Source organism: Hermetia illucens, chromosome 4 (assembly GCF_905115235.1).
Source record: "Hermetia illucens chromosome 4, iHerIll2.2.curated.20191125, whole genome shotgun sequence".
In the NCBI taxonomy this organism is placed as follows: domain Eukaryota; kingdom Metazoa; phylum Arthropoda; class Insecta; order Diptera; family Stratiomyidae; genus Hermetia; species Hermetia illucens.
In genome coordinates this window covers 10,071,911-10,090,802 of record NC_051852.1, presented here as the reverse complement: position 1 = coordinate 10,090,802, position 18,892 = coordinate 10,071,911, and the positions used below count along the sequence as shown (strand labels likewise).

Here is an 18,892-nt window from a genome sequence, read left to right as displayed (position 1 = left end):
GAGAAGGATACCTCGAAGCCTGTCCCAGATATGATATTAAAATCTAACTGGGGGATTTTAACAGCCAAGTAGGGAAGACGCCCGTATTCAGACGATACGTTGGCTCCCATAGCTTACACGAAAAAACAAATGATAACGGACTGCGGATTATTCAATTAGCAGTGTCACACGAAATGGTTGTTGGAAGTACCTGGTTTGCGCGGAAAGCGGTCCACAAACATACGTGGGTCTCTCCAGACGGAACCACTTTCAACCAAATTGACCACGTGTTGATCGAACGCCGCCACTTCTCAGCCTTGATGAATGTCAGAACATATAGGGGGGCCAATATAGACTCTCACTATCTCGTTGGCATGGTGCTCCGAGCTCGAATAACAATACCACCTAGAATCCCCTCTGACAATCAGGTGAGAGTGAACACTGAAGCCATCCACAAAACAGTCCTCCGCGAGGAAATGGATGCCGCAATAACTGCAGTCAACAGAGGACCTGGAGATGAAGCATCAACAAGTGATCTTCACAAGCACCTGAAGAACGTTATCGTTGATACGGCCACAAACATACTTGGTCCCAGCCGCAAAAGGAGTCGGAACGGCTGGTTTGACGATGAATGTAAGTTAGCAACTGAACGGAGAATGCCGCATACCGACTTATCACGAACTCCGTAGAGCGGAGAAGCGACTTCACAGACGGAAAAAGGAAGCCTGGGAGAACCAATAAGTCTGTGAACTAGAAAAGTACAGGGAGAAACCGCATCAGGCGCGGAAGTTTTACCAACAAGTCAGCAGGATGAAGCCTTATACACTCCGATGCTCATCCTACCGAGACAAAGAGGGAAATCTGATTTCCGACAGAATGGGCATATTGGAACGATGGGTTGAGTACTTTAATGAGCTACTGAACAACCAGAACATCGACGAGTTGGAGGTCCCGCCAACTGAAGACGACGGACAAATACTGGCACCACCAAGTTTAGGAGAAACAGTCCGTGCTATTCATCGGCTAAAAAATCATAAGTCGCTAGGAGCGGATGGAATTACAGCTGAGTTGGTTGAATATGGAGGCGACCAGTTACACCAAGTGGTTCATCAACTTGTACTCAAGGTATGAGACAGCGAATCAATGCCTGACGATTGGCAACGAGGCATTATCTGCCTCATACATAAAAAGGGAGATATCACACAGTGCAGCAATTATAGAGGTATCACCCCTATAATTGCTGCACTGTGTGATATCTCCCTTTTGCTGAGTACCATCTATAAGATATTCTCCACTATCTTGCTAGGCCGGATAGCCCCATGCGCCCAGAACATCATTGACCCATACTAAAAAGGCTTCACTCCAAGCAAATCAGCAACAGATCAGATTTTCTCTCTGCGGCAAGCGATGGAAAAACTGTTAGAATATGGACAACAGTTGCACCATCTGTTCATCGACTTTAAAGCCGCCTATGATAGCATAGCCAGGTTAAAACTGTACACGGCCATGAGAGAATTCGGTATCCCGACGAAACTAATAAGACTGACTAGGCTGACCCTGACCAATGTGCGAGGCCAGATAAAAGCAGCAGGATCACTCTCAAGACCATTCGACATCAACAACGGTCTACGACAAGGGGATGCCCTATCATGTGTCCTCTTTAACCTGGCCCTCGAAAAAGTGATCCGTGATGCTGAGGTAAAAGCAAGAGGTACGATCCTCTTCAAGTCCGCACATCAATGAAGGCAAGACAAAATATATGGTGGCAACGTCAGCACCGAAGACGAATCAACCAACAACATCAAACCGCACTGGTCAAACACAAACACGAAGAAGAATAAGGATAGGAGAATACAACTTTGAGACCGTTGATACTTTCTCCTATCCAGGATCGAAAATCACAACCGATAACAGCTACGATGATGAAATCCGCTCACGGTTGTTGTCAGCCAAAAGAGCTTATTTCAGCTTACAAAGACTGTTCCGCTCGGAACGTCTCACCATAGGGTCAAAGCTCTTACTGTACAAGACTATGATCTTGCCAGTCCTCATGTATTCCTCGGAAACTTGGGTTCTTAGCAAGAAAAATTGCGAACTCTTGGCGGCGTTCGAGAGAAGAATCCTCCGAAGAATTGTTGGCCCCCTACATGAGGATGGACGATTCCGTAGCCTACACAATGACGAAATCTATGGGTGATACCATGACCGTCCGATTGTGGATAAAATCCGGCTCAATAGGTTACGGTGGGCGGGTCACTTAATCCGTATGGATGAGGATGATCCCACCCGGAAAGTCTATAAGGGCAATATGTATGGTAGAAAAAGAAGACGAGGCAGACCCTGCCTAAGATGGAGCGATGGCGTAGGTCAGGACGCCAGACAGCTTTTACGGATATCGGATTGGTGGACCTCGGCGCAAAACCGGATACCGATTGTTGCGCAAAAACAGCACGGCCATTTCTCTCGTCAGAATATCGACCCATTTGCTAAACGGCTTATAAACCTCGGCAAAATCGCGGAAAATTTAAACTTTCCACGACCACCGTAAAAATGACGAAAAATGCAAAGTCGGAGGAGTGCTGGGGGGATACCTGAAAGGGGAGGCGACCCACGCTCAGAATATGAAAGAATTTTCACGCTACGGCGTCGTGGAAAATCCACGGCTGGGAAGCCCTGGCGAAATCGCAGAAAATTGAAAATTTCTAAGACCCCCGGGTCGTAAAGAGGATGAAAAATGCAAAGTCGGCGGATTTTTCGAAAGGGGAGGTGACCCACATTCAGGAAATGCGAGAAATTGCTGCTACGATATGGGAAACACAAGAAATCGTGGAAAATCCACGGCTTGGGAGCTCCGGTGAAATCGCAGAAAATTTAAAATTTCCACGACCCCCGGGTCTTCAAAATGGTGAGAAATGCGAAATCAACGGATTGCTGTGGGGGATACCTCGTTCAATAAGGAGGTGTTGTACATTCACCAAAACCTCCATAAATATTTGCCACCAAGACTTATCATTTTTGGAAGCACAAATCTCCCCCAAGACACCCTGTACATGTGAGGTAACTTAGTCACTCTTCGTATCTTAAAATAGTTCATTATCTGCCATATTTGTACATAGTATTTCCTATGTTTAAGGGGTAGGACTCATCTGACTGCATAAAAATGAAGGAAGGTCGCATTTGTATATCTACAATCCGAATCTGTACATAAAAGATAGATTTATACAGTTCAGATAGCAAGAGACCATCCAATGCTGGCTGGATAAGGATATGTAACTGAAGTGAGTCCCCGATATCATTTTAGACACCGAAATCCAACTGAACTGAAAAAGCCAGGGTCTACGGAGAAAACATTTGTACGATTAAAAGAGGTTCCCGAGACGTAAAGGACTCAGCGCGGCCCCTTTCATACCTTCTCTGTATCTCGAAAAAAATATGTTTCGCAAATAGATACCACCCCTTAAAATTGTATATTTTGATTATACTCAGAAAGGGAAAGGTTGTTGTTGCCTGAGTAATCAAAACATTTCGCTAATAAAGAACGCAAAGAGCGGGGCTATTCAGCCAAAACTGCCTTTGAATAGCAGCAATATCAAAATTCAACAAAAGACTTGAGTCAGTTGCGATTAAGAGAGGCGCTTGGCAGTATAAACCGGGCACAGTGTGGTTCGGACCGTTTCTTATCATGTTCCCGGTGTTCTTGTTACTTTTACTGTTTTCAGCATTACTACGTGAATACAACCAGAACGGCGTGGACATAGTCTGTCGTGATGAAAATGGGAATGCTGTTGACTGGTAAGTGTGTTAGGTCCGAAGTTCATAGGTATCATTACCCTTTCCTGCAGGTACTACCTCTACAAGCTCCCGAAGGATTATTCCAAATACGAGTCCGAGAATGGAAAATCAAATGGTCTCAGGTACCTCTACATCTCATCTGCTACTGCTAGCTTAGGTTGGAAGTTATCTGAACGTACAATCGATGATGCAACCAGTTTCCCGGGAAGAACCCTATCAAACTTGCTCAATAATCCAGATATCGTTTTCATCGCCTACAACGATGAGCCACCCCAGAGCCCAGTAGATTTCGAAAATGGCCACACGAAAGGAGTCATAGGGGCTGACTCGAAATCAGGAATTTGGCTGATACACTCCGTGCCGAAGTATCCTGATATCAGCGCTTATAACTATCCTCAAACGGGAGCGCATTACGGACAAAGCTTCCTCTGTCTCTCTTTCAACGCTAGTCAGATAGATTTGGTTGGGAAGCAACAAATTTTCAATGAACCAAACATTTACCACTCACAAATCCCTGATGGCCTGCGCGAGGCGTTTCCAAATTTAGTGAAGGCTGTGAATCAAGAGTGGCAGAAAGAAGCCCCTTACTGGAATTACGAGACATTAGAAACGCGGGGAAGGGTCAAATTCGCTTCGTTCGCCAAGGGCAGAAAGTTTCGAAAGGAGCTGTACGAGGATTGGGTAGCACCGACCCTAGGTGCTGGTTTACTTGTGGAAAGCTGGAGACACGGACCAGGTGTTTTACCCTCCAACTGCACTCGAAAACAGCAGTAAGTATAATACTCGTATTAATCTAGGAAGTGCGGAGCTTTTAACACTAATATTATGTGTTGTCGATATTGTTGTTCACTTTTCTTTCCTTCGTTCCATTTCTCCCCTCAATGTTTCCTAAAAAGCACTCCTTATCGTCTTTATCGCTTCTAAACATTCTTCTTTGCAAAAGTGTTTACGTTTGGCTTCCGCACACTAGCATTTCCATGACCAGCAGCAGTGGGTCTTCTTTTCCTCCACACTACCATTGCCATTGTTTGTTTTGTTATCACACTCTCTTTAGAGTGACACTCATATGTTGCCCCATGGTGTTATCTCTTCTGCTTCATGCCTAAATTCTGCTATATCAAGATTATTTATTTTAGTGCGTTAATGCATGAATTTTTGTGCAAAGTAAACTTCTGAAACAAAACGACATAGTTGGACCTTTGTGGGAGACTATATGTAAATATATAAGTGCTAATGGACCTCCAGGGCAATCTACTGGCCTCTTTCGCCTTGCTTAAGTATAGGTACTATGAGCTTAGTAACCACAGATATATCTCATATCTAAAATTCAATACACATTGACCAAAATATGATTGCGTACTTTCCTTCTTGGCTCAAGAAGCAATGCTTTCAGACAAGTGCTGCACCGCTCCACCAACTGGGACTGCATTAAGGAGTCATTGGTCAGAAATTATGCAACCTGGTTACTTGGCTAAGCTAATCGAGAGTAACCTGTCGGACAGAGCTCTCTGGGCCCAATGAATACATCATTGCAGCGGGGGTACCACAAGGTTCGATGTTGGGCCCTCTGCTCTGGAACGTGATGTACGGGGTGCTCTTGCTTCCCGTAGCAGAGGAGGCTACGTTGGTCGGTTTTGCAGATGACCTGGCTATAGTGATCGTTGTAAAACTCCCGGAGGATGTGAAGGTTTACATCACCGAGTCGGTCATGGCTGTAAGATCCTGGCTTGAGGGGGCCGGACTGAGCCTAACGGAGGAAAAGACGTAGGCAATCCTCAGTACAAATCACCGGAAAAGAAATACGATCAGTCTGCGGGTTGGAAGCCATATGATCATCTCAAAGCCGACCATCAAATACCTTGACGTGACTCTCAACGCCAGGCTAAGTTTCAAAGGGCATATATCGTACGCCTGTGAAAAAGTTGCAAAGACCACCACTGCTCTTCCCAGGATGAAGCGAAAACAGGCTGCTGATAGCAGGGGTCGCGTTCTCCATATTGTTGTACGCGTCGCCTGTGTGGGCGGAGGTTTTGGACAACGTACAGAACCGGAGGAAAATAAATTCTGTCTATCGTCTGATTGCGCTGAGGGTATGCAGCGTATTTCGAACTAGTTCGGATGATGCAGTGTTTGTAATCGCAGGGGTGGTCCCTATTGACCTATTAGCGAGAGAGATGCGATGCCTATATGGACGGGGGCAGGTGGATTCATCAGGAACGGAAGCAGATCACCGGTAAACGGCAAGAGAGGAGTCGCATAGACTCTGGCAACAACGGTGGGACGAGTCGTCAAAGGGTCGATGGATATACAAGCTTATTCCTGAAATTAGGGAATAGCTTGACCGATGATACGGGGAGGTGAACTATCACCTCCTGCAGTTTCTCACTGGACACGGTTCTTGCTACCGAACGTATCTGCATCGTATCGGTGTGGATTATTCCCTGAACTATTACAGACGTCGTGAGATCCCAGAGGACCCGGAGCATGTGCTGTTTGACTGCCAGAGATTCCGGGAGGAGAGAAGAAGCCTGAGCAAGGCCTTGGCAGTCGGCTTGAGCCCCCAAAACTTAATCCAAGAAATGCTTGGGTCGGAGGCAAACTGGACTTCGGTCATCCACACAATTGTGCGGATACAAACCCAACTCCTAAGAGAAGCACACACAAGAAGAGCGCAGAGAAATAGAGAGGCTTTACCCTAAATCAGAATGGAGCTGGTAAAGGAAGCAAAAAAGCGGAGGGCTGCAGAGTTGGAAATATGAAGGCCTACAGAAGGTAGGCCCGCCCCGTGAAGTAATGCCTAGATGGTGATCCCGTGGGGCAAGGGCAAGAGAGGTGAGGGTGCTTTTTTAGTGAGTGCGAATCCCATACCACATCTATGTCAGCGTTAAGGTTCACACGGCAGAGTTGGCATGGATGTGTCTTTCTAAGATTTTTTAACACCCAAGTGTATTAAAAAAAGCTCTCCTTGTTGACTGATGTTCAGGAATTGATTTTGAAAAGAGAAGGGTTCCATTCCATACCATGACTAATAATAGTCGCGTCCTCTTTATCTCAGGGTGACCTAAATATGCATGTAGTTCTGTCCTAGCTTTAAACTCGAATTACTTCAGATCAAATCATTTCATAGACAAGAATTGGTAAAGTTCGAAAATGTTTAAATTAGAAGGCTCACCACTCCAGTTGTAAAGAAACACAACGGGTGCATCGCTTGCCCCCAACATTTGGCACCATCCTTGCCAGAGCCATACTGACATTGGGCGCCTTAATACAACCGCGCTACTTGAAGTTCAACCTATTACTACTCTAAGGTATTTGATTGCTGGCTTAGAAGTGATGGTGTAGTTTCTCATTCTGATCGTCATTTTCTTACGACACTTCACGATGGGCAAAGCCCCTGTTTTGTTTACCACAAACGCAAAATCTGCATCCTCCAACCACTTCCTTATAATAAAAATTGCTTCCAATGAATGCAGCTCCACATCTACGAGATGTTTTGCATGTCATCGGCGTAACCTACTTTCATAACCCCCCAGCAACTAGGACATTGAGCACATCGTTATGATGTTCCTCGCATGGATCTCTGTGGAACAGCTGTCGACAAGCACTGCTAAGTACCTGGGTATGCCAATCATCGCCAGAGACTTTGTTATTAGGCCCCTATTGGCCGAATTGAATGCATTTTGCACATCGAGGGTAACCATTGCCCTATGCTTCCTGGTTCTATCCGCACATTGCTTTTTCGGCCTAGCCAGTAACTAGTTTGACCGCGTTGATGACTAATCTAGCGGTACGAAAGCGGCATTAATGGTCTGATCAGCCTCCAAAACTCTCTACAGTCGGCATCAATTTGTTATAAATTATTCACTCCAGTCCCATATATGTAGGCCTGTGCGAGAGCGGTTTACTAGAAGGCTTACCTTCTTTAGACAAGAACACTAACCTTTGACGTTTCCACACCTCAGGAAAGACCCCATCTACCGAGCATACCTCAAGCAGCTAGCTTTATTATCTCTCAGTCTACCTCAAATCTCCAGAAATTCTTTCGTTGTTACTGGAACTGTTGCTCTGGAAGATGCTGCATTGCCTACCCTTCTGAGGAAATAACCCCTGACTTTCATAAACGTTTGCTGGCCAATTGGGTTCACAGACCAATTTGACGTGTTCCTCGGTTTTGGACGTGCAGTACCCCAACCGATTCTTCGCTGAAGAAAACCTTACTGAGATATTTTCGTCTGATATCTGAGGATGCTACGCGGCTGCTGATGAAGTGCAAAGCAGTCTTCTTCTCAAATTGGCTACCACCGAGACACCGCCCCGTTTTTTTCCATGTGGTATTTTAAGGAACAGTATCCCGTTTAAAACCCTACTAGGGTTTTCATGCGCCAAATGCTAGCTCTGGCCCCACCATTATGGATCCACGCCCTTTTCGAACCAATTTGTCATTGGGGTTGATTTAAGATAGCTGCGATCAGCATAGTGCTCCAATAATACTTAGGCAATCATACCTTTGAATCTGGACCAGCAGTTAGCAAAGTTCAATCTCGGTCACCATACATAATCGTTGGCGCAATAGTCCAGTTGAATCAGAGCGTGCAATGCGATGGAGCACTTCGTTCAAGACCGTAAAGCTAACTACAGTATACTGTAGGAGACAATGTGGTCACCATTATGCTTGCCCGAGATTAGATTTGATTCAGGTACTCATTCACAACTGAGTCGACTGGTATCCGACATCTAGTCACAGTAACAAATCCCTCTGACACCAGTGAGATTTTAACCGCGACCTTCCGCTATGGCAGCCAGCCAGCTAACCACTTGAGCCATCCAAAAACTTGTTGAAAGGTTTGCAAAAACCGCCAATTCTCTCCCTCCAACTTCTGTCACCTCCTTTCCCAGATGGTGTACTTCATAGTTTCCGACTGATCTTCCATCAGCAACGACATGCATTGTCGTCTAAGAAGCTCCACTCTATTGTCAAGAACCGTTTTCCTAGGATTTTGTCTTTGCGTTACACCTGTTCGCTTGCGATAGTCGGACTAAATTCTAAGAAACGGTGATCTGACAATTCTAGCACTCACCAGTCTCTAATCCACTCTATCAAATTTCTAGTGGAAATTGTTAGGTCAATTACTTTACCTCTGCTTGGCCTCATGGGCATAGGAGAACACCCTACATTTGTCGTCATCGGACCAGCTAAAGAGATCAAATCAAATAGCTTCTCTCCTATAGGATTGCATTTGCTACTCGTATTCCCCCAACAAATATGCTGAGCGTTTGCAATACACCCTTTAAGAGCTCAAGGCCACTTGATTTCGCATACACTACCAGATCATTTAGTTCTTCCATTAGCGGAGGACACAAAGAATCGGCGGGCGGAATTGTCTCAGCATGGTTGCCTCTAACAATTTTGACATCAGGACGCAAGCTCTCAGTCTCAGCGGCCTCTCATCGAAGTAAATCCTAGCCCCCTTTTCTGACCCAATACCATAGCTTTTGTTAAAACAAACCCACGACTCTTGTACCAGAAGGGCAGTGCTGCAACTTTGCCATCCACGCTGTCGGTAAATAGTTAGGGGCCTTGGTATGTTGCATATTGATTTGACTAACCTTTATGTTTATAGATATAAGTATAGTCTAATATGAAACCCACCATTAACTCAAGAATTTGCTGCGTCCAATGTGGATCTCACCAGGGGTACAAGCTTGTCCCCACCTTCCGCCGAAAGTTCTGCTTTCTTGCGTCCGATTTTTGTGGATATTGCCACACTTGGTGCTATAGGACCCATGCCTTCATTACCAAAAAAGTAAAGTAAAAGTATCTTCCGTTGTCGTCAGCTAGGAGCCTTCCCAGATTCACGGTGTCCAGGTTCCATTGATCTGTTTCCATATACCAATATTAGACCAGTTGCCTCCACATCACCAGCTTCCTTTTTTCTGCTTTTCCAGATAGAAGCAGAAGTGAAGGTCCTGACAAGGAAGAGAGGCATTCACTCTTATAAGGCAAATGTTTCGAAATTCAACTTTATATTGGGACAGGGTATCGGCTAGCTTCATAGCAACTCCTATTCTCTACAGGGAGAAATTGCGCGAATCAGAAGCTCCTTTCGAGCCTTCGTGACAAGTATTTTCTCCGAGTAATGTCGCCCACCCTTGAAGACCAGTTGCTAGCATTTTTTCCGATTTTGAGGCACGGAAGACTCCAATCCATCCATCCCAGCGTTCCGTGCGCAACTCCATTTTTGGTTGGAAATTGAATGGTTCTGCCTTCCCCCTCTACTTACTTATAATATTTCCTATTTAAAGAAGGATTTCGTATCAGACCACTGTGATCAAGCTCTCTTTGTTTTCTAGTGTATCAAACGTGGAATGGATTGAACACTCCACCCTTAGCATCAATTTTCCATCAACACGGGATCACTCGAAATGGTGTGTAGCCGAGAATATTAAGGATACTTGGATATGCGTTGGTGATATCAATCGAGCTGTAAGAACCTTTCTTTTATATTACTAGGAAGGGTAAAGTTTTTGTTATAACTATTTTCAGGAGCATCAACTGCTACGAGGCGGGGGAACCGTTTGCCAGTTGAATAACAAAATGTCTACAGCGTATCGTAACCTGGTATCTGAAATAGAACCTTGTCCAATACCAGTCAAATGATAAATACTTTTAAAAAATTTTAAATAAGCGGAAAATTGTATAACAGATAATTTTAAGCACGAATAAAATATAATACTGCACTTTACATACAATTTCGGATATTTCTGATACCCCAAACTATATAAAATTTCGGAGCTATTTTCCCTTTCTGCACTTTTTTCATATTCTTACCAATCAATATCTATCTTGAATCTTGATATCATCCAACCAGACCAATTCTTGAAGGGAACATACATCTGATAGCGCCAGTGCCCCGTGCAGACCGCCGTAATCTTGAATGCATTTGCACGCACAGGAGCTCTGATCTTCGGGCTATGTTATAAGCGGGCCAAATTCTCCTTGACGTGGCACAGCTCGTAAGCCTTCGCCATCTAACCCCCGCGGATAGTGCGAGTTGACTCCGTCCCTGACAGCCGCCAACGGAACACTGACTGTATTCACCGAAGGGCTGCCAAGAGCAGAGCAGAGCCTGGCCAATCCACCAACCCGCTCATTCCTACATTACCCTGGTTGGAAAATCCACAGAAAAGTTTCTTCTGAAGTCCAGCCTGCGTGTGACATAGTCCGTGGGGAATGCCTAGATTTCCCAAGGCACTTTATCTGGGATGTTACTGTGGTCGCAGGACTTTGCTGCCCAGCATCCAGACTCACGTAGTCTGACGGTACTGCGCGATGCAACGTATTTAATGTGGAGGTCTAGGGGAAGGAGATGCAGAAGTACATTGAGAGCATCTGCCGGGCAGGACTGCAGAGCCACAGTAGCACCTGCAAACGCTTTTCTTTGAATCTTATTAAGCTTCATCCTGATGTATACAATATATAGAGCCTTACGTTAGGATCGGACGCACTGCAGCGGTGTACATCCAGAGAATCATCCTCGGCCGGAGACCCCATTTCTTTGCAAAGGTTCTCTTGCATGCATAGAAGACTATACAGGCCTTCTTCACCCTCGATTCTATGTTCCATCTCCAATTTAGCTTTGGATCCAGGATTACACCCGGATACTTTACATTAGAGGAAAAAACCAATCTTTGTTCATTCTTGTCTTGGTGGTGAATAGCATCAGTTCCGTTTTGGTTGGGTTTATGCCGAGTCCGCATCTTGCGGCCCACAGGCACACCTTTCGCAACGCTCCTTCCATGATGTCGCTCATACTGGACGGAAACATCCCTGACACTAATATCACCAAGTGGTTGGCATATTCCACCACCTTTACCCCGCTGCTGTTCGTAAAATTTCGTCCATTTCTATTAACCAAAACACCGGAGAGATAGCGCCACCCTGGGGCGTGCCTCTGTTCACAGCTCTGGTCTCCAATCCAATACCGACCAAGGCTTCCTTGATGGCGTTAGTACTAACGTTATTGAAATCTCCCTCTACATCCAAGAAGGCAGCTAGAGTATACTGCTTGAACTGCAGCGACCGTGGAAGGCGGTTTCTGTGGTTTTTCCTTTAAGATAGACATGTTTGTCCGGATAGCTGAGTGGTTAGAGCACAAGGCTGTCGTACGGAAAGTCGCGGTTCAAATATCACTGGTTGTGAATTTGTATCGTGATTTGAGTCGGATACCAGTCGACTCAGTTGTAAATGAGTACCTGAATCGAATCAGGGTAATAATCTCGGGCGAGCGTAATGCTGACCACATTGCCTCCTACAGTGTTACTGTAGTGTACCGTTACGGTCTCGAATGAAGTGCTCTAACAAACTTCAAGACCCTGATCCAATATGGATTGTTGTGCCAACGATTATTATTATTATAGACATGCTTGGACTTAGAGAAAAGCGTTCTCTCCATAATCGAACTTAAGTGAATGTCCAGGATGCGCTCTAGGCTCATTCCACCACGGTGGCAGTGTTTTTTGTTGCTGTACTTAGTAGGCACGAGACTTTAAAGGCGGTATCGAATGCCTTTTCCAGAGCCCTGACCTTTGACTCCAATTCGTCTGTCGTGCCAATCTTATCAACCGGAGAGTTTGTTTTTAATTACTTGACCAAACTTTCTCCAGTCGATCCTCCTAGGGGGGATCCGAAGGGTTTGAAGACCTGTGTGACGAGATCTAGACTGAAAAGTATCCAACTGTAGTCTGAGCAGGATCTCTGGTCAGAGGCTCTCCAGTCCTCCACCTTAAGAATCCCATTGTTGGTTATTAGGGTGACGTCAAGGAACTCTTCCCAACTGTCACTGCTCTCCGAGCTGGGGAAGTTGAAGGTTGGTGTACCTATTACACACCGATAGGTTTGTAGTGATAATAAAATCAAAGAGTGGCTCACCTCTTTCGTTGATTTCCGAGCTACCTCAAAGCGAATGCCTTACATGGGCTTCGCAGCCTATCAACCTTCTTTGTTACTATAATGCTCGTCAAATGTTGTAGTTCTTCTGGCGAAGCTGATCGGTCGTGAGCCATGTAAGCAGCGGAAATATACACGTTCTCTGCACCCACCTGCTCCAGTTTGACCACGACTAGGCCCCTGGAACTCAGTTCCGGATGGTGTTTTCCTGTGTCTAACAACAAATCAATTCTCGCGGCACGTTCGCCGACTGTTTTGCGCAAAACGGGGTTCCTTACGACGCAATAAAATAGGTTTAATCGCTGTCAGACAAGCCAATTAACGCAAGCGAGCGTGTGAATACACGAAAATTCATTTTTTTTAACTTTCTACGTGAACGGCCGATGCGTTATGCAATGCGCCATACAATTCCATTGAATTAAATTGATTTGACAGTCAGTACAACTTGGATAAAATGTCGCTGCACAATTGGTATTCTCTGTAACTGACGAGTCAACAAATGGCTCAAATCCAAAATCTACCGCAGTGCCATTCGACCTGCTGCTAGCCGATTACCAAAGGCAGGTCTTGTGATAATGCAAAGAAAGTATGATTTAGGTATGTAGGCAACGTATTTGCGATTGTTGGAAGAAACGATTTCGACATGGTCATCTTCTCTATAAACAAGATTCATCATAAAATCGAGTTTACCCTAGAGGTTGAAATGGATGGGGCTCTACCATTCCTAGATCTGAATATCGTCAGCTGTAGTGGGAAGCTTAAGTTTGAGGTATACCGTAAGCCTACAGCAACGCAGAGAATAATACCAACTTCACACCATAGACTTTCCACAAAAAATGGCAGCCTGTAATTGCATGATTCACCGACTGATCACATACCCGCTTTCGGAATACGGCTTTAATAAGGAACGACAGCCTATTATTGACACCGCTATTAAGAATGGATATAATAATATTCGCTCAGGGCCTTGAAGTGTGTTAGAGCACTGTAGGAGGCAATGTGGTCAACATTGCGCTCACCCGAGATTATTACCCTGATTTGACTCAGCTACTCATTCACAGCTGGGTCGACTGGTATCCGATGTCAAGTCAAGATACAAATCCCACTGCCACCAGTGAGATTTGAACCGCGACTTTCCGTACGACAACCTTGTGCTCTAACAGCTCAGCTATTCGGACGGATATAATCGTCAGACTATTTAGAAGCTGATCGTAAGCAAAGTTAAGCAACACTATTCTCGCAGCATAAGGGGAGAACCAGGAGACGGATAAGTATCCCATATTCCTGCCTCTTTAATAACATCAGGAATTGGATAAAAAAGATCCAACTGGAGGTCATAGGTTCGAGTTGATCGTCCACCTTGCAGGATTTACTGGAAGGCGTCAAGAATTCTTTGGCAGCGGAGGAAAAAAGGCGGGATCGTCCGAATAATGTGCGCCTGATAACGACTAGATTTAATGAACACATCAAGGAAGCGGTAAGTAGTGTTCGGAAACAAAAGTCGCGCATAAGATCATCAGCAAAAATCAGTCGAAACACTGAGCAGAACCACAGCGTAACATGCGAATCTAAAGGTTACTCGTTTCCATGATAAAAACACAACACTTAATTTAAAATTATCTATTTCAACTGCGATTCTGACTTCCCATAATCTTCTTTTTAATATTCTTAATAAGCATTCGATTCTCCAAATTCTTCTTCGGCCGTTTTGCTGCACTTTCCTCATCCTCGTCGCCTTCCCGATCATGATCCTGTCCTGCAGTTCCTTTGTCCTGTCGTCTCTTGAGCTTCTCATGGATGATCGATTCCATTCCTTTTGTCTTCTTGAAATGTGGATCGGTTGGGTCAATGTTGAAAAGATGCGAAGTGTAGATGGCACCGAATCGATTATCGCTTAAATTCACTTCGAAATTGTCTTCCTCTTTTGATTTGGACGCCTCAATTTCCTGACGGGATTTCTTCAGTTTCTTTCGTCGTTTCTTTGATTTTGATTCGTTCTGCGCGTCCTGGATCTTTTTCAAGCTGAAGTGTTGTTTCTCACCTTCTTCGGGGTCATCTAGGAGCAGTTGGAGTTCTTTAGCTTTGTTTTCTTCGTCTTCGTCGTTTTCAGGATCCTTTGACTTGGATTTCTTTGTTTTCTTCTTGTTGACCGGCTCTTGGAAGTCCCCTTTGGCAAACTCCTCCGCAAAGTAGGGATCGTTGAGGTCAATGTCGCTCGGCATATCGTCCGAACTGTACTCGTTCTCTGCTGCGTCGCCGAGTTTCTTCTTGCGGCGTTCCTCCTTTCTTCGTTTGTTTTTCTCGCTGCGTTTAAGCAGGACTTTTTCTATCGGAGTCAGAGCTTTCTTTTTCTCAAGCTCGGAGTCTTTTGGTTTCTTGTCTGTGTTGATGCCCCATGTGTACTCCATTTCGTACTTTTTCTGTGCTTTTTCCGATTCGGTTTTGTTTATCTCTTGAAGGAGCATTTTATACTTGTTTATCGGATTCTTATCACCTTCCTCGCTGTCAGAGGAGTCCCCCGACGATTCAGCCTTTTCGTCACTGTCCTCTTCGCTGCTGTATGCCACGACTTTCCGCAAGTCAGCGTCACTGATTTCTGATGTTTTGCCGCTGAGCAGTTTTTCGCCCAGTTCCTTGCGCTCCACACTAGTCTCGTCCCAAGTTAGCTCGACTTTTGCCTGCTGCAAGGCAGTCGTCGTGAATATTCGTGGTTGGTATTTACTCAAGTCAGGCAATTCAGTGCACACATCCTTAGGCTCATCGTCGAAAGTGGTGTCGTCAGGAATGAAGCGGAGATCAAACTTGGTTGCCGTACTTTCGTATTCCAGACCATCGCATTCTGCGTAGACCTTGTCTGCCGTTTTAACTGAGTCGAACTCAATGACGGCGTAGTAATATTTCAGCCGATTCAGCTGATATTGTCGTAGCTTTTCCATGTGATATTCGTCTCCTTCCTCGACGTCGCTGTCGACCTCCTTCACCAGTTCTTCGTCCGAATCTTCCTCTGAGCCTTGTTCCTTTCTGGTTAGCTCAGGTGGACCATGGAGGTCCTCTTCTGCCATTCGCTGCTTTCCAAACTCAGACGGGTAAATTTTCACACTAAGGATGGACCCACCGGGGGGAAGGAATGAGTTACAAAGTACCATAATGTCTGAGGCTCTGATGCGGTCCCAGTCCATGTTGCAAGCTGCTAAGCGGGAGGTCGACTCGTCAGTCCTTGGCGCGTCGCGATCCAGTTCCCCCCAAACATGTTCTATGTACGTCTCCTCTTCGTCGTCCTCGCTGCTCTCCTCATCCGAAGAGCTATCAGTAAGCAGCCGCCCCTCGCCACGGGAATAGTCGACATCTGACGATCGCAACTTTTCCATAATATTCGAAGAAAGCGCTCCTCCATCTTCTTCCAAGTCATCATTTGTGATAGCCTCCTCCTCCTTGCGAATGTCCTCCTCTTCCTGTTCTTCGTCTGACGAAGACTCGAGTTGGTAGAACTTCTGCAGATCATCGTTGGAAGATTTATTCACTTTTCGCCCGTATTTGTCGACGGTGTATTTCACGCGGAATTTATCATCACTGAACATAGGCTGGAAGCGTTTGTCAATTTTCACTTTGCGCGCGGTTTTTGGGAGTTGACGAAACCGCGGATCGTTGACGAGATGGGAGAAGCGGGGATCCTTGAATATCCCGTCATTTTCTTCGCCATTTTCGTCGTCCTTTGCCATTATACTTTAATTCTTCCACAAAATCATGGAAGCGCAACCACAGTCTCCAAAGCCTGCACGTGTATGAAGGGAAACGTCAAATTGACAATTTGAGTAATTCTGGAGCAGATTTTTGTGTACATTCTACTACAAATTTCTTGCTTGTGTAAACCGGGCCTAAAGTGCAGCTGTTTGAAATTGCATGGAGAAATGTCAAATCCGTGATATAACCTCCTCCACTTGGACCCGTGTTTGGAGCTATGTAGTGACTTTCAACTGGAGCCGGCATTTATCCAAATCATGCACAAGCTACTGCGTCCATGCTGGCGCAATCTACACTTCCATCGTCGAAACGCAGCAAATCTTCGCTTAGCCGAACAACAACAACGATGGAGTTCGACCCAGGAAATGCGTGAGTGACCGCACGGACTTTCATAAAATCCAATTGCAACCCCTCCTTTGCAGGAACGCTGGAAGATGTAATTGCCGATCGTCGTCAACAAGCCAATCGAAGCATAGTGGTGCAGGTCAACTCCGAGAGGTCCTTCTCAGAACTTTTCACCTACTGCCAGCAGTTCGGGGAGATCGAAGGCTGCCACCATTACAAGCTCTCTCACGACGAACTCCACTACATCCTCGTCGAGTTCCAAACAGAATCGAGCGCTGAAGCGGCTATGAGTTCATCTTGCTTCAACGAGGATCTGTCAGGGGTACCGATCCGGTCTCCTTTCTTGTGGTTCCGAGCCGGGAAGAAGAAGGGAAGCCCCGCGAAAAGCGCCAGCCCCAAAACAAGTCTCAGTAGCTTGGACGGCATCCACACCATTCCCAACAATGAACTTGACGACTTGTTAATGGCTTCACAGGACGTGGAGGGCCAGATGCAGACTCTGCATCGATCGACAGTCCTGAACGACTTAGGGACGCGGTTGAGATTCCTTGCCGCTCGTCAAGTCGAATCCACAATTGCCGGAATGTTTCCGAACGCAAACGCTCTACCATTCGGTTCAAGCGTGAATGGATTTGGGAGAATGGGATGCGATTTGGACTTGATTCTGCGGTTTGACAAGGACTCCCATTTAGGGTGTAAGTCAATCGATTCCCGACTTGTATTTCACACCAAAGAAACACTAAGCAATGGACGATCACAAATGCAGCGGCAGATGGAATGCATTGGCGATTTATTGCATCTTTTTCTGCCTGGCGTGTACCATGTTCGTCGAATTCTCCAGGCGAGGGTGCCAATAATAAAATTCCATCATGAGCATTTGGACCTAGAGGTGGACTTGTCCATGAGTAATCTGTAAGTAAATAGCCGACCCTCGAGTAGCTCTGTTTTATCAATTCTCTATCTCATAGGACCGGTGTCTATATGTCCGAGCTCCTGTACATGTTTGGGCAAATCGATGATCGCGTGCGACCCCTCACGTTCTGTCTACGGCGATGGGCGCAGACCTGTGGACTCACCAATCCTTCGCCTGGACGCTGGATTACAAACTTCTCACTCACTTGTCTCGTCATTTTCTATCTACAACAGCTAAAGGAGCCTATCCTGCCGCCCATCAGCCTTTTTGTGAAATCAGCCAAATCAAATGATCTCCGAGTCACCGAGGACGGCATAAACTGCTCCTTCCTGCGCGATGTCCGAAACCTCCCATTCAAAACCGAAAACAAAAGTTCGTTGACCGAACTTTTACTGCAATTTTTCGAATTTTATTCACAATTTGACTTCAACAATCGCGCCATTTCCTTGAATGAGGCACGAAACATAGTCAAACCCGACCACTCGGCCATGTACATCATAAATCCGCTCGAACAGCACTTGAACGTGAGCAAAAACATTAGCCTGGAAGAGTGCGAACGATTCCGGATAGAAGTACGAAATGCTGCTTGGATCCTGGAGTCGGATATGGAGCGAAACACATCGAACGAAAGCAGGGAAGAACCTTGGGGTCTATTGAATCTTTTCCGGACTCCAGAGAAAACCATCATTCGCCCAAATATGTTTTTCAAGCCACGCTTGGTAGAAGTGAGTGAGCTTTTTGACGATTCATCAGCGGATGGAGAGCATCGAAATTTGGAATTCAAGAATTCGACGGTCAAAAGTCAAGTGCGCAACGCCCGTGCGCAAGCGAAAAATGATTTAAAACAACTGCAAGCAAAATTAGGCGGAAAGACTGGTGGGAAGGCGGCCAGGTGATGAAAAGTTGGCTGTCTAGCGTGAATATATTTATAATTACGACTAATTTTTGTAAAGTCAGTTTTGAGAGTATATCAAGTGTTTTTAGAAATTAAATTTTGGCATTTATTCTTCGGATTGCCGGAACTAGGTAATCTACCAGCTTAGTTTGTGTGGCAAGCGACCTATCGCCTTCTCTTAATCTAGGGAATTCACCACGCAGCGTGTACCACGGCAGCAGTTCCTCACTGATCCAGGGAGTTGAGTTCCAGCTCGCGTTTTCAGAGTTTGGCTGCGATG

General features: G+C 45.6%; 3 protein-coding genes across 3 annotated transcripts; 2 read left to right on the top strand and 1 right to left on the bottom strand.

Moving 5' to 3' along the window:
- The first annotated feature begins 3,596 nt into the window (after nt 1-3,596).
- LOC119654496 (deoxyribonuclease-2-beta) lies at nt 3,597-10,521 on the top strand. Its single transcript, XM_038059920.1, has 4 exons — nt 3,597-3,771; nt 3,822-4,541; nt 10,123-10,255; nt 10,316-10,521. The coding sequence occupies exons 1-4, from the start codon at nt 3,662-3,664 to the stop codon at nt 10,427-10,429; spliced, it is 1,077 nt and encodes a 358-aa protein (XP_037915848.1). The 5' UTR covers nt 3,597-3,661; the 3' UTR covers nt 10,430-10,521.
- A 3,805-nt stretch (nt 10,522-14,326) lies between these two features.
- Nucleotides 14,327-16,513, bottom strand: LOC119654203 (ESF1 homolog). Its single transcript, XM_038059406.1, has one exon. It carries the CDS (start codon nt 16,435-16,437, stop codon nt 14,344-14,346), a length of 2,094 nt encoding a protein of 697 aa, XP_037915334.1. The 5' UTR covers nt 16,438-16,513; the 3' UTR covers nt 14,327-14,343.
- Nucleotides 16,514-16,599: 86 nt separating this feature from the next.
- Nucleotides 16,600-18,709, top strand: LOC119654205 (poly(A) RNA polymerase, mitochondrial). Its single transcript, XM_038059407.1, has 3 exons — nt 16,600-16,828; nt 16,882-17,716; nt 17,773-18,709. The coding sequence occupies exons 1-3, from the start codon at nt 16,717-16,719 to the stop codon at nt 18,611-18,613; spliced, it is 1,788 nt and encodes a 595-aa protein (XP_037915335.1). The 5' UTR covers nt 16,600-16,716; the 3' UTR covers nt 18,614-18,709.
- Nucleotides 18,710-18,892: the final 183 nt, after the last annotated feature.